Source organism: Corvus cornix, chromosome 1A (genome assembly GCF_000738735.6).
Source record: "Corvus cornix cornix isolate S_Up_H32 chromosome 1A, ASM73873v5, whole genome shotgun sequence".
Taxonomy (NCBI): Eukaryota; Metazoa; Chordata; class Aves; order Passeriformes; family Corvidae; genus Corvus; species Corvus cornix.
The window spans coordinates 6,043,891-6,058,249 of NC_047057.1; the positions used below are offsets into that span (position 1 = coordinate 6,043,891).

The 14,359-nt window shown below is 40.8% G+C and overlaps 1 protein-coding gene across 3 annotated transcripts in view; it reads right to left on the reverse strand.

The window, feature by feature from the left end:
- SEPHS1 (selenophosphate synthetase 1) overlaps positions 1-14,359 on the reverse strand; it is a 23,965-nt gene continuing 9,606 nt past the window's right edge. For 2 of the 3 annotated variants that reach the window (XM_039570981.1, XM_010407773.2), the window contains exons 4-9: positions 12,635-12,742; positions 11,644-11,798; positions 10,766-10,856; positions 7,740-7,839; positions 5,983-6,195; positions 1-1,332 (exon numbers count right to left, since the gene is read on the reverse strand). In XM_039570981.1, coding sequence (XP_039426915.1) covers positions 1,118-1,332; positions 5,983-6,195; positions 7,740-7,839; positions 10,766-10,856; positions 11,644-11,798; positions 12,635-12,742 — 882 coding nt within the window. In that variant the 3' untranslated portion in view covers positions 1-1,117. The remainder of the gene's footprint in view (positions 1,333-5,982; positions 6,196-7,739; positions 7,840-10,765; positions 10,857-11,643; positions 11,799-12,634; positions 12,743-14,359) is intronic. The other variant, XM_019290916.2, reaches the window with a different exon arrangement.

Genomic DNA, 14,359 nt, shown 5'->3' on the forward strand with positions numbered 1-14,359 from the left:
AATAAAAAAAATTAAATATTTATTTTGAATAACAAGCTTAAGTTCAAGCTGCATTGTTGGCAATGTCGGTTTTAAACACAGATCACAAAAGCGTGCAGAAAATTGTATTTGAGCAAAGAACAAAATAATACTAAGAATTATACTAAACAGCTGCTGATTTTTAAAGAAACAAAAAAGGCTTGTAATCACTATACAAAATATAAAATGTATTAAACACTACCATCCACAGAACAGAGGTTTATTTTAGTTTGATTATATTTAAAAATTATTTGTGTAGTTATTTATATAGTGAATTGTAAATGAATATTATACAGTAACCTTTTGGTCTGCAAAACCTTTGTTGCACTATAGCACATCCAATCACGTTGCAAAAAAAAAAAAAATTTATTTGTCCTTACTATCAATAAAGAAAACAATCATTGATAATACAGTAAATATTGTCAGATCTACAAATAATGAAATTCAAAATGACTCCTTCGACTCTGAAGCGCTTTCCATGCAAAAAGTCAGCACTTGCTGTTTAAACTGAGTGCACTACCAAGCAATGTCCAGGGTTGTAGATGCTCTTGGTAAGACTAAACCTTACAAAAAAACTTAAAAAAAAAAAAAAACTTAAAAAAAAAAAAATCAAAGATTGAATGCAATCATGCAACCTCTTACTACAGGGTAACCCACTGTGTCGCTTGTCAATTTATTGCCTTTCTGGAATATCACTCAAGGCATCAAAATTAGACTCATGATAAATACACACATAATGAAAGGACACAAACTGCTATTCGACACTACTACTGGTAATGTCTGTGCTACGTGAAAGCACCTTTAAAAAGAGCCTATGCGGCAAGAGATAAGTGTCTAAAGATTCAAAATGAATCAACAGTATTGGATAACAATATAATTCTCAACTCAGAAGCTGCCTCAAGATTAGGTGCATCTTCAGTTAATGTAACAGGAAAAAAAGGCAATGGATTTTATTTTATTATTTGTATCCACTCATAAACTGACCTAAGGCCACCAGATGTGCAGACACAACAAGTTTTCTTTTCTTTTTACAGTTCTTTAAATTGTAGGATGATAAAGGAATAGATCTATTCAAAAACAAACAGCTATTTCATCTCTATTAAGAGGTGGCACCGGGTGTGGGGTTCACGTTCTGAGTGGCCACCTGTGGTGCCACTTCAATGATCCGGGGTTTGTCTATAATCCTGGCCGTGCGGTTGCCCTTCTCTACAATGCCAATAATCCACGCCTGGTGGCCTTCGCCGTATTTTGGGGACTTGATCTCGGCGCAGAAACGCGCTGCCTGTTCTCGTGGTAAGCAGATGAGGAGGCCTCCTGCAAAGAAAGAGAGCAGAGCATCAAAACATCTGACTGCAAAGCATTTCAGCCTTGGTCTGCCAGATCTCTACTTGGACAAGCACTTGGTGACTTCAGTGGAGTCTGATGAACTCCAAAGACTCCAAGAAAAGACACAGTGGAAGTCTGAGCTCTTGCTCTACAGCAAGATGTCTGTGCCTGAATGCAGTGTCTAGTTTCAGATAAATGAAGCCAAATACACACAAAAGATGTTGGCAAAAGGACATGGTACTGATGCCAACAAATGACATACTGAAACAACACCAGCATTGTAACCTTCCTCAGAGGACTGCGGAGTGCCTCTACACAGAAACGTTTTGGATAAAGGTCATATGCAGATACCTGTAACCACATATTGGTGGCAGCTGATTCTGTGAGTAATCCTGTTGCCTGCAATGAAATCATTCATCAAAGCAGGGACCACTGCCCTGCTGAGAATGCAAGAGGCAGAACATGAAACACAGGCTTGATCCAGTGCTCCCTGTGACAGTGCTTGTGACCCCTTTGTCTGATAATTTTCTAACCTTTTTAGTCTTTCCTGTAAGTTTTTTTTCTCAGACATGATTGAAAATACTTCATTTACTAATGAACGCTTTCAGAAGTGGCAAGGTAATCAGTTAGCAAGTTCACCATTCCACAGTTAAACCTAAAAGCACTTCCATTTTTAGAATCCCAGAGCACTGAAAAAGGTAGGTTAGCAAGTGAATTGAAAATGTTTGGAGAACACAGGGAGAGAGTAGATTCACACAGCCCGGAATCTGGGCACATGCTGAGCCTCACTTACTCTTACAGAGTAATTTGACCCAAAGCTTTCTCATCCTCCCAAGTCCTGCCACCAGCTCTGAGCCAGCCCTGGGGCAAAGGGCCACCTGCTGAGCAGGCCATCCTGGGCTCGGTGCCACCTCCTCCTCCTCCACTCACAACTCCTCAGCACCGTGGGCACCTTGATGTTTGCTTTTCCAAGCACACAGTCCCCTCGGTGGTGACTAAAGACACTTTTCATTTAGGGCTATGAGGAAGAAGCAGCTACTGAACATGAGGAGTTCATTAAAAGGGTAAGTGGAAGTGTGAAAGTGATTTTTTTAGATTCTGTATGAAGAAAAGTGTGCCAGCCAGAAAATGCCTACATCTCTGATATTTCTAAGTAACATCCAGGTATTTCCATCAAACACAACAACAAAAAACCCATAAGCTTGAATGACAGCACCTGTAACTACTCCAGATGTAACAGAGAAATCAATTGCAAAGGAATTATGTGACATTCCAATGGAAGGCTCTAAATCCAATTGAAGAGAAACTTATGGTGCCAGTGAGTCAGGGGAGAAGTTTGCAAGTGGCAGTGCAGAGAAGGTGCTAACTAACCAGAAGAGAGGTGTGCAAGTATGGTGAAAAAGGAAATAAGAAAGAGCAGAAAAGTAATCTTTACTCATTTTTTTTTACACACATTCTCTTCCTGCAATTTTGTATCACTTGTATACCTACCCCTTTATCACTCTCTGGCAAGATCAAAAACATGTACAAAATCCCAGTTTCCAGTGAAAAAATTACTTCCCACCTGCTGGCTACATCCCAGTCTGATCAATAACGCTATGGGCTACTCTCAACCAGCAGCAGGCTTCCTGTATGCAGGGATTATAGTTATTTCTCTGCTACACTGACCAGTCTCTCTTTAACCCTTTGGGTAAGTCCTTAAGATTCTCCACCACGTTTTTTAGGCTAGTCTGTTTTCTTGGCATTCCCAGCTGCTCTGCTTTTTGGGAATTGAAAGGATACAGACATTTGGTGGCTGTCCTGGCTTATCTTTGTAAGGACAAAAGGGGTTTATTTTTTGCTAAGAGGCTTTGAACATTGCTGGTTTTAACAAGTATATTTCAAGCAGGGAAGTGGACAGAGAACACTTCAAAAGCAGGCGACACAAAGCTCTGTAATTAAGAGCAGAGATACAAATAGTTCATGGATCAAAACCAAGTCCTTGTTCCTGCTAATGGCTTTCTCCCACAATGACTTATAACAGGATGACATCATTAGCCTTGCCTCTTGTCAGGCACTGACACAGCCCTTCTTTTCCACCTATCTGCCTATTTCCACCAAATCTCCACAAACACCAAGTTGACTCTTATAGTGTAGTAGAGGTATCTGACATCCAAAAGTTATTTTGTGTGTTAAAACACAAAGATGTGTTAAAAGTTAGGACTGAAAAATACACACATGTATTAATGTCCCAAACAGAGTAACTCTGTGACTTATCTCTGCAAGAAGCCAGTCTAACAATTCATTCTTTTGAAACCGAATGCCTGACTGCAACTCAAACCATTACCAGAGTTCCCTAAAAGAGAGCACAGAATCATGTAGAAGTGCAATTTTAGGAGACTACACCACTAGTAAGAGTGCCTGAAGGATGGAACAGATGACATAATACATCTTTTCAACACTGACTTTTGTCAACAGGTGCCCAGCAAATGCACATGGGGAAAAAACTCCACAATATCCTTAAAATCCATTCAAATAGTTTTCCAGTAAATTTCTTACTGCCTGCCCACTCTGCTGAAAAACATCTGTTCCCAGATGAAGAAGCTACAGACAGAGCATGTCTAGAAGTTTAAGCCAATAGAGAAGGAGTGTCTGTGTTAAGTAAGCAGAGCCCTGAGCAGCCCCAGCAGGCCTCCCCACAGCTGGGTATCAGGCACAGCAAGGCAGGCCCTGGCCTTCACATAAATCCAGCGCAGGACAGGAGGTGTGCAAACAGCCTGGTGTGAGTGCTAAGGAGCTGTGCCAGCGCAGCCTGCCCAGCGCGCACTGCTGACACACCAGGCCCTGCAGTGCAAGCCCAAAGCCAGAGCCCAGTCAGTGTGTACACATGGCTATGGATCTTTTGGATATCTGGCAGACACTGTCCTTTGACAAATCCCTGTGGCCACCTCTAATGCGAGAAACACAATGCTGTGATCAAATCAGCCAGGGTGTTTTGAGGCACTCACAGTTCACCACCTACCAGATCTGTCTCACTGTTTTTCCCATTATCATCCATCTCTGCCCAACACAAGCTGCTCAGCATTTCAGAGACCTCTTGCTCTCAGTCCCAAAAGAGATTCTGAAGTCAAGCACTTCCCACTTCCCAGCAATGCATCCATCTGCACCATTTTACATTCCTTCAGTGAAAAGAGAACTGGGTATACCCCAGGGCGCAGGATGGGCAGCTCTGAAGACATAAGCACTCAGTTTGCAGCTAAACCATTCCACACCAACTGCTATCCAAACCTCTGCTACAGCCACTCACCTGGAACAGCACCTTGCACTTCCAGCTCCATGTCATGCTATTTTTTGGGCTTTTTCCAAATAATAAATGCTACTGGCACTCCAGCTATGTGGGCTCCTGGGTAGTAAGAATCTGACTGGTGCTACCAACCTTATTGACACAGCTTGCCAAGCTACCACCAGATATTTCTGCTCCCTTCTGACTGACGCTGGACTTGGAAAGGGTTCACATCCCATATCCAGTTACACATCGTCTGAGCCACACAGTCTCTGAAGGACAGAGTGTCTGCTCAAGTACAGATGGCCAAGGAACAGCTCAGCACATCAGTGTAAGTTATGTATTCACTAGGGGAAAAGCATATGGCTCTCACTGTGATGCTTTTTTCTGGATCTTCGGACTGTTTTGCTTCAAGGGGCCCCCTCTATTGTGAACTGCAGAGAACTTGGATAATACTTCTGGAGAGCTGGAAGATGGCAGGGAAATGAGATAAGAGGAAAAGACAGATTTGTTGCTACATCTCTCCATTTCCCAAAGAGAAAGAAAAGTCAGACTAAATTAGAAAAAACAAAATAGAACAGGATAGAAGATTCAAGGGGAAAGTGAAGTAGAAAGAATTCCAGCAGAAGACAGTGATCATGCTCATCAGAGAAGAGCCTACTCTTAATAAGGCAACTTAAAAACCATCAGAAGTTCTCATCACCTGATGACTCTGTAAATGTTTTTGTCCACAGCCAAGTTTTCAGTACAGTCTGTTGTACTCACTGTCACTGCAAGTGGCAACTTTATTGAAGTAATAAATGGGTCAGAAAACAACATTTATTTTTTTGCTGCTCGTACGGTCCCTTAAAGTCAGATATCATAAAAGGGAGAAAAGCTGTAAGCTGTATTCTTGGATATCTGTATGCTGGGGACAGAGAAGGCCTCAGTTGCCAACACTGGCCCACCCAACACTATATTTTGTAGTGACAAACCAAACACCATCCTTTGTCAGGCAAAACTACTGCCAGTGGCTTTGCTTTTGAGAAAACAGTGCCAGATGTGGTGGAATTTCCAGATATTCACTGTTCTGCAGTTAACAGAGAAAAATTAGGCTTCAAAAGAATTCAGAATCATCACTAACTGCAAACTGGAGGGTTGCAGGGTTTCTGTAACAGTGTTCCATTGGGGAGTGGAAGGCATTCAGGACAGGATGGTGGTTTGGAAGTCAGGCTGAAGGAGTCAGTTGTGAACAGCTGTGTGGCTGCTGCTCATTAGCCTGGCCAGGTGCCAAACCAACTGTGACTCTAAACGCACAGCACGCGATTTATAGGTTTGAAATGGAATTCTGAGGTGCAGGTGTAGGGAAAGAAGAGGGTGGCACAGCTGTCACCTACCTGAAGTCTCTGGACAAGTCCCATGCATGAGGCCGAACATGTTGCCACAGGCCTTACTGACAGCAGCCATCTTAGCCAGGACGGGGAGGTTGTGAATAACAAAGGACACCTCGTTTCGCTGCTGCTTGGCAAGGTTTTGTGCATGCCCCAGGATCCCGAATCCTGTGATGTCTGTAGCTGCATGTGCATTGAAAGTGTGCATGAGTCCAGCAGCTACAAGAGAGGGAGGGGGAAAAAAACCACCAAATCAGAAAATACTGAATTATCAGGAAAATGCTTCAACAATATTGTGCACAGTCTGAATGAAGTTGCATACCTTTAATGCAAACCAGGTTGGGTTAAATTAATAAAATAAATAAAATCGTGCTTGAAGAGAACTGGAATTCACCAACAGTGCACGTAACACTTAAAAAATTCCATTTGTATTTAAGATATTAAATCATGCTGAAAATCCGTCATGGAAGTTGAATTTATGAGCATGGTCTATTAGCCATGTGCTACTCATTTATATTGGCAGTCTAAGAAACAGGGATTTGCTTCAGATCCAAACTTCCCAGAGCTGAGGCCAGGGAGGTTCTGAGCTCAGCTTTGCTTCACTAAAGGCAGGGACCAGACACAGCTCAGTCTTCTCACACCTCTTCCCCTGCCACTCTGCAATGGTGGCATCAGAACTTGAGATGTGGACACTCAAAGTTTAAGAGCTGAAGAACAAAGCCTGCGGCTGTGGGGGAAGGGCCCCAGCCTTCCCACCTATACATTCATGAAATTCCTGTGCATTTGCAGCTCCTGGGTGGGCAAAGAGCACCCCTGCATGCAGGACGATAGCACCAGCTAAGAGTACTTAAGTGTTGTTAAAGGTGTCTGACAAGAGTAGAGAAAAACAAAACAAAGAACGCTTTGCCTTTCTTTGGTGCTTCCCAATAGAAGAGCAGGACTGAGTGCTTTTCCATAAGACAATGATGGTCATTTATCTTTCCTGGAAGGCTTTGACAAAGAATGAAAAACCAGGGCTATGACGTAAGAAATGAAAACTGAATAAATGGGGAAAAGAGATATTTAACTATCCCCATTCCTTCAACTCAGAAGTAAGTAAGGAAACATTTAATTCAATTCCCCACTCTGCCAAAAGATACTTTGGACAAAGAAGGGAAATCATGGATTAAAATTTCTAGGGTAAAAGCAGAACCTTTCCTCTACCAAATTAAAAGAAAAAAAATCAAAACAAAAAACCCACTACAGGAACAGGAAAAAGACAAACAAACAGAAAAGTAGGCATATTCCACATACCTATTCCACACTGTGGAAAGCACAGTACAAGACCGAATTAGAAGAAAGTAAAAAAATTTTAAACATTAAAATTTAAATTGAAGCTTACATAAGTTTAGAGCTTTTCCTTTATTTATTCTATTTCAAATTCTTTTAAGTTTATCACTGTCAGGCCTTCTCTATGTAGAGAGATAAGGAACAAATCCAGTATATTTCCCTTTTAAACGTCCTCTAACTCACTGTGATGTTACTTGCAGCACTCACATGAGTCATAATCATATCCAGCAGCTTTGTGTTTTTGCTGTATAATTACAAGAGGGCGTTTGATTTTAATTTGCTTGTTTCACAAACACTGAACAGCAGAAAGATGGGGCATAATGAAAGGGACAAAGTGGCTGTGTCACAATTCCCCAAGGCAGTGAAATTAAATTGAGTATGGAATTGAAAAAAACTCACAATCCCTCCCCTCCAACACACACATCTCTTCTTACCTGTCCTGTTCAGCCGTGCCATATTCATCATTGCTTCCTGGTATGCTAGTTCTACATCCTCCTGCGTTACCACGAGTTTGATTTTATTCCACTTTTCAGGCTAATGGATGAAATAAAGATGTTTCTTTTAGATTTTCAGCTGTATATTTTAAAGCACACCCTGACCACTTAAAAAAACCCCAACCCTTAATCCAAAATGTACCTTTTTTTTTAAACTCAGTTAAAGAGGAGCAAAATGTTCCACAGTCAGAGGTGTGTGCCTTAGTCTGCTGTACCCCAGCAAAGTTTATTTAAAGAGCTATTAGGCACTAAGCACCTCAAATCCTGCTTTCAGCAGCTGAGTGGAGTGGAATAAACTACCCCAGGGAAAGCATTCCTTCAAGGCAACTGTCTGGATTGAACTCCCACAGCCAAATTAAAATAACTTTGTTGCTGGATGTTGAGATTTTTAATTTCTGGCTTCTTGGGATTTTAAGAGATTGTTCTTGATTTCATACCTGGACACTTTGACCAGGAAAGGTCACTGATACCCACCAGTCCTGGGCAGAGGAATGTATGCTAAGGCAGAATATAATCACTCTAGCTCAGGATTAGGTTTCATAAGCCTCCCTTACAATTTAATACCAGCATCTTCCAACCATTCTCCAGTGTTTGGTATGGACTCATCTCTTCATCACATTCCCATAAATGCTCTTTGTCCCAGAAGGGTTTCACAACAATTTAGGAAACAGTACCTTTATAAAGGGCAATTGTTTCATTCGAAGCTGAAGCGATTCCAGATCCAGAATGAAACAAAGCAACTATTTTATTTTTAAAAGCCACACTACAAACTGATTCAACTTATTTTTTTACAATGAAAATAAAACTACAGAGAACTGAAATAGCCACAATACCTACACTGCCATTCCATAGAGTAAATGTATAGAACAAACTTCTTACTAAACAAAAGGTGCAAGAACTACTAAGAAGTGGTAGGTGATGCTGCACTGGGGAAGGATCTTGTCTTAAGTGAGTGCTGACTTCAACAGGTGTAAGAGAGAATCCCAAAATGGCAAAAGGGGGAAAGACTGGTCAGCCAAAATAAATAAATCGTTAAAGAGCAAGGAACAATGGCAGTGGGACCAGAGTTTCTGAGATTAGGTTGAACTGGATCTACCAATCAAAGAAAAGCATTTTTGTTTACACAAATGAGTGACCAAGTCAAAAAATAAGATGTGGCTGTTACAGAGATGACAGAATAGTGATTATTCTTACTCTGGAAATGACTGAAAAAACCCTGAGCATTTATTCTGCCTTAGGTTTCAAAAACACAGTTCTGAGGCTGATCACAGGATGGAAACTGGTCAGATGATGGCAATGGAAATCACAAATGATGTGAAAGCAGAACTAAAGGCTGAGGGTAGAAGAGCCACAAACACAGGTAAGATACTAATTGGAGGCAAATTCCTCTCCACTACAGCAATCAGATACTCGGGTTAGTCAACAGGGAATTAAGGCAGAAAAGTTTGCAAAAACTCCCAAACAGGTTATAAAAGCAAGCTTAGATTTCCAAATGGGAAGGGTCTGTAGACAACAGCAAGGGCTAGAAAACCCTCTCTGAAGGGGCACATCACAGCACCCCTTTTCATGCCTTTAAGGATACATATCTCTACACTCCAGTTTTCCTTTCTTGCCTATGCATAAACTTGCTATACTATACCTTCTCCCACACACTTTTTAATATAAAGTCCATTTCCCCACCAAAATTTGATTTACAGGTGGATTCATGATAGGTAATTAATTCTAGTTTCACTTTCCCTACTCTTTCACAACATCCTTAAAGCTTAAGAAAAGGTAGCACAGCTACTAAGAAATTTTCCTACCACAACCAAAGATATATTCTGTTTACACATAATAGCAGTATTGATTTCCTGGCTGTCCTCATTTTTCAGACCAGAAGGTTTTTGTTTGACAGTCAAGGAAATTAGTAGTATTTGAAATATGTGGAAATTCAGAATAGCCTTAATTTGCAAGTCTGCTTATCAGTACAGCAAGAAGATATGTTAAGAAGTTACATTATGGCTAGAAAACGTACTATGGAATTGGGGTCTTGTTGTTTCACTTCATTTTCATATCAAGGTTATCTGAGGCCCTGATCCTTATATCTGTGGAAAACACAGGATTCTGAAGAGGTCAGAATAGCTCAGCCAGACCCCATGAAGAAGGAGAAAAATATTTTTCTCTTGTTGCTCACACTTCAGACTCCAATGAAGGTTTAAACTGGTTCTCTCCCACTTTGCTAACACTAGCTGTGTAATTAGAATTCATCTGACAATGCAGTGGCCAACAGCCAAACCAAAGTAGATTCCAGCTCACTCCTCTGCCAGTCTATTGGCTCAGGAGTCCCAAAAGTAGAAAAGATGCATCTTTTTAGAGTATAAACTGAGCAGTTATAATTCGGAAGACACGTACTGGGAGCCAGACAACATAAGCAGATGCCAATTTTGCAGTCACTTTTCAGTTCAGTAGTTACATTTTTGCCTGAAGTAACAGATGGAAGTATGTCTACATCCATAATGCTGCTAGAAATATTCTTACTGAATGCACAGGGCAATACATGTGAAACGCAGATAAACTTCCATGTACACAAGCAGAAAGCCCAAGAACACAGAGAGAGCATTCTTGGCCTAATTGCCATTAATGAGCGTTGCCAATTACTTTGGCAGGTGGAATAGGGCATAATGTTGCCCAGGGTGATAGTCTGTTGTTCTGTTAGTAAACAATTTTGGTTATTACAGCACTGCCTGAGAAATAACTAAGAATTAGGTGCAACTAAGATGGACTCACTAAGCACAAAACTGTAAACTGCCTCGATTCCAAAGGAGTTTTGCACACAAGCAGGGAAGGGCAGAACATATCAAGGAGGAAGGAGGAGAGGTGACAGATCACTCCCATCTGAGCTGAACTTTGTCATGTTGAGGGAATGAGGAAGGTCATCTTTAACTAACATGTCTCTTCCCTATTTCTTTTTTTTGCAGTGTACTCACAATATCTAGCCACTGGTGGACAGCCACAGCCACTTGTGTTCCCAAGGGTTTAGTTAATACAAGCACATCTCCTGGCACTGCGTTGTCTGGCCTGGAAACAAAGAATTCATATATTAATTATATAGCAAGATTCAAACACGTTATTAGGAATAAGTGCTGATAATTAGATTTTCACAGACCCATGCATCTTATTGCACAGTTAAAAAACTGACTAATTGCAGAATTACCCTTTGGGATTCATTGCCATGCAATATTATTGATGAATATACTGCAAACTTGTTTTAAAAGTGCTAATCCTTCTTTCTTGGAAAAAAAACAATGCTTGCAGTCACACACACACCAAATTACATATCTTCTTTCAATTTTTTGAGATGATAAGGGAAAAAATTGACCTTTTTTATCCAGGGCATAAGATATCCAGCATTAAGATCATGCTCAAATTCATTTGTACAGAGTAACATGCCACAGTGGGATATTCAATATCAGCTACTGTCAAACGGACAGAATGCTCTAAAGACAGCAGTTCTGTAGTTCTCTACAGCCATTAACAGGGTAATTGGGACATGGTTTAGAAAGGCATGTATAAGTGTGGCAGAAATTTATGTTCAAAACAGTCTCCACTACCTTTAAAGATTAGAAGCTTAATTCTCCTGTCAAAAGGAGAGTGGGATCAAAAAGTACTGGGGCGTGGGGAGAAGTAAAAGGACATCCTATTTAAAAAAAGCAAATATGTACAAAGTGCTAAGGACAAACACAAGCAGGAGTAGGTACTGCTTTATTCATCAGGAGACACACCACAAGATCACAACACAGTGCTTAACAGATTTCTACTGTATCCCTCAGACCAGTGCCTTTGATTGTTCAGTGATTTAACTTACATTATAAATTCATTAGGCTGACAGACTGTCGTGGCCACTCCTCCTAAAACAATCCAGGGATTTAACACTGTTTGGCCACCAGTAACAGATGTTCCTGCCTCTTCTGCTGCATCTTTGAAACCCTGGATAATTAGAGGCATCACTTTGTCTCTTTCCTAGAGATCAAAACAGAAGTCAGAGTTCCATACACAGCAGTGCTAGTCATTGCAAGAGTGGTCCAGGGCTTTAACCACTCCAACCAAATGCCCTCATGGCAAATAGTTCATGACAGAAAAGCAACCCTTAGGAAGAGTCTGGCCTCCTGAAAACTGCATGTTAACCCATAAAGTTAAGGTTTTACAGCTCTGTGTAGAAGAGGTGCAAAGACACTCACTCTTACACCGAAGCAACATTCTTCAAAAGGTCATATAAGAGTAATCAGAGTTCTGGAAACTCAGAACAACTATCCTGCTGCTGTAACCAGGTACGGCCACAGCAGTGCAGTGCTAAAAGGCAACATTTAATCAAGATGCATTTGGGTTCCATCAACCATCAAAGTTTCAGCTTACATCCTTCTAAGAATAACATCCCTTTTTTGCTACTGCAAAACAACCATACATGCTGGCCACTTCCACAAAAAAAAAAATAAAAAGAAAAGAAAGAATAAAAAGAAATATAAAAATAATAAAAAGAAAGCAAAACCAACCCATAATTATCTATCCAGATTGATACATGAATTGGCAATCAAATGCTGGCCTTTGACAGAAGGAGGGACCCCTTTTGGTGAGGATGAAGGCAGCAGATTACAATGCCACAGAAAACTGAACTGTTAGCACATGACCTCAGAATGTTCATGAGGCTAAATCCATACTATGAACTGAGCCATTCAATAAGACCATCTCTTCCTTAAATGGCTTCAAACTTTGAGAAGAAAATACACTAAAGGTAAATACATTCTGAGCACATTTCACTGCTTAAGTCTTCCTTCAAGATAAAGTGCCAAAAATCTTACCCTATCTGTCATTTTATTGCTGATTCCAAGAAGCATCAACATGTTGTCGCATTCTGTGACCCCCATGGCATAAAGGTCACTTAGGACATTGGCACATGCTATCCGTCCCTGAAAAACAAAGAGAGGCAAGAAAAAAAATCTGCAGGACTGTTGGTGAATGTTTAAACAAAGCTTCCAGTATGTGTTTGCACTCTGACACAGCTTCTTACTCCACAGCATTAAGAAACCCAGCCAGAGACGTGGCATGATCCATTCTGTGCTATGTGCCCATGCAGAAGTGCAGGTATCCTTCCTTTTACAGCTATGGAGAGAATTCATCCCAGCTCTCTTGGTCAACACACTCTCCCCACTGACTCCATAGGAATCCCAGAGTTAAGACTGAATGCCCAGTCTGAGAGGCTGAAGTTAAGAACCACAGTCTTTTCTTTGATAACAAGCTCTGTTTACTTAATGTGGTATGTTGTTATTAACTTTATTTCAGCACAAAACTGTACATCCTGATGGAGATGGCCATAGCATAGAATTCACAACTGCTAGGAAGCTAATCCAAAAAGAACATATTGCTGTAACTCTTCTGCATCGGAATATGCAGGAGACAGGTCCTTGATGAGAAAGATGTTTGTTCCCTGCACTACTCTGGAGGCCATGTCTGCACTCCTCTTCCCAGAGGATATGGCTGTGCTGCCAGCACACACCCACACTGGGGTGCTTCCTTTGCTGCCTGGGGATGACAGCATGTGTAGGGAACGAAGGAGCTCAGGGCTCCCAGGAACTGGATTTGCCACCACTGAGGGAAGCTGTGTGCCCCCACCGCTCACATAGTGAGAGAGATGTATCTATCTGTCACTTTTCAGGTGACAAGATCAGGCTGAATTTTGCTACAGTACCAACAATTTTACTGACTGTTGTGTGTGTAAGTATCTCCACTAACAAAACTTATACAAGAGACAAAACTGTTTGTCTGCTGCTGTCTGTCTAAGAAGTCAGGAAGCTGACAGGACTGAGAAGCAATCGCTTGCATCACATGAGGTTAGTTACACTAATTTTACTAAATTAATGGATCTGAGTCAGGGTTTCTGAGGTATGGATCCAGCACAAATGAGACATCAAGTTTCCTGATCAAGATGCAGAACTTCCTCATACAGGGTGTGCCCTAAGGGACAGCAAGGTATTTTAAAATATAGGACAAATTCTGTTGTGTTACTCTGGAAGACTCCATGCATTCTATGAAAGCTGTTTTAGGTTTACAGTTGCAGAATGGTAACCAACACCTGGCTTTATGATTTTAAATCTGTGCTTTTCATTATGTTCAAAGGGAACACCACCATGGTAAAAATAACAACATGCTTATTTGATACAATTTGTAAAAAGGTAGTATTTTCAGGCAGTTACTTCACCTGCTGATGACATGAAACAACATCTCCAAGTCACAAATAAATATAACAACAGTTTTTCATAAATTCAAGAGTTTTCAGCGGCATCAGGGGAATCCCTGATATTTGGAACTGAAATATGTTTTAATCATATAAATCTTAAACTATTAAGAAAAAAGTGAGTTGTATACTGCACTGTTTGATGGATATTGGCTGTTAAATTTCTATATGCCTGCCATTTCCCTTCTGTGGAAGGGAACTATCAAGCCATTCTCTGTTATCTTCAGTATTTACCAAGCAAACTGCTGGTTTGTGCCCTGTTAGGAATAACAGATAAGTTTTTAAAACCATA